Below are 1,108 nucleotides of genomic sequence, written 5' to 3'. Positions count from 1 at the left end.
AATTATTGTTTATAGTTATCATAAGGATTAAGTTGTAAACACTTTTTTAATGATATAATTGCATGTTTGTACATTTTTTTACACTAAAAATCAACAGAAAGGTATAAATGGCAATCCTTAAGTTTTGGATCAATTTATATACATTTCTTGAAATATATACTTGAATGTTGATACCTTCCTTTTTTTTAAAATGCTATTCCTAGATTTAAAAGATTTTCTTTAACATCAGGATCAAGTTAAACAGCCTTCTAGGAGAATGTAATAGCATCATCATACATTTCTTTTTGCATAAATGAATATCCCAGCTTTCCAAATGCCCAGCTGTCTTTAGGATCAAGTTAAACAGCCTTCTAGAAGAATGTAATAGCATCATCATACATTTATTTTTGCATAAATGAATATCCCAGCTTTCCAAATGCCCAGCTGTCTTTAGGATCAAGTTAAACAGCCTTCTAGAAGAATGTAATAGCATCATCATACATTTTTTTTTTCATAAATGAATATCCCAGATTTCCAAATGCCCAGCTGTCTTTAGGATCAAGTTAAACAGCCTTCTAGAAGAATGTAATAGCATCATCATACATTTTTTTTTTCATAAATGAATATCCCAGATTTCCAAATGCCCAGCTGTCTCTAGGATCAAGTTAAACAGCCTTCTAGAAGAATGTAATAGCATCATCATACATTTCTTTTTTCATAAATGAATATCCCATACATCTAAATGCGCAGCTGTCTTTAGGATCAAGTTAAACAGCCTTCTAGAAGAATGTAATAGCATCATCATACATTTTTTTTATCATAAATGAATATCCCAGATTTCCAAATGCCCAGCTGTCTTTAGGATCAAGTTAAACAGCCTTCTACAAGAATGTAATAGCATCATCATACATTTTTTTTTTCATAAATGAATATCCCAGATTTCCAAATGCCCAGCTGTCTCTAGGATCAAGTTAAACAGCCTTCTAGAAGAATGTAATAGCATCATCATACATTTCTTTTTGCATAAATGAATATCCCAGGTTTCCAAATGCCCAGCTGTCTTTAGGATCAAGTTAAACAGCCTTCTAGAAGAATGTAATAGCATCATCATACATTTTTTTTATCATAA

At 31.0% G+C, this 1,108-nt stretch overlaps 1 protein-coding gene across 1 annotated transcript; it reads right to left on the bottom strand. All coding sequences in view use genetic code 6, as the record gives it.

Annotated features, from left to right (window-relative positions):
• Nucleotides 1-160: 160 nt before the first annotated feature.
• On the bottom strand, nucleotides 161-1,106 carry TTHERM_002653487 (tetratricopeptide repeat protein; the record flags this gene model as incomplete). Its single annotated transcript, XM_012795145.1, has 1 exon — nucleotides 161-1,106. A coding segment is annotated over one exon (946 nt), but the record flags the coding sequence as incomplete, so codon positions are not given.
• Nucleotides 1,107-1,108: the final 2 nt, after the last annotated feature.

This window comes from Tetrahymena thermophila (assembly GCF_000189635.1).
Source record: "Tetrahymena thermophila SB210 genomic scaffold scf_8255564, whole genome shotgun sequence".
NCBI classification, from domain to species: Eukaryota; Ciliophora; class Oligohymenophorea; order Hymenostomatida; family Tetrahymenidae; genus Tetrahymena; species Tetrahymena thermophila.
Note: the sequence above shows the minus strand (reverse complement) of the source record. Positions and strands in the feature narration are given on the sequence as shown.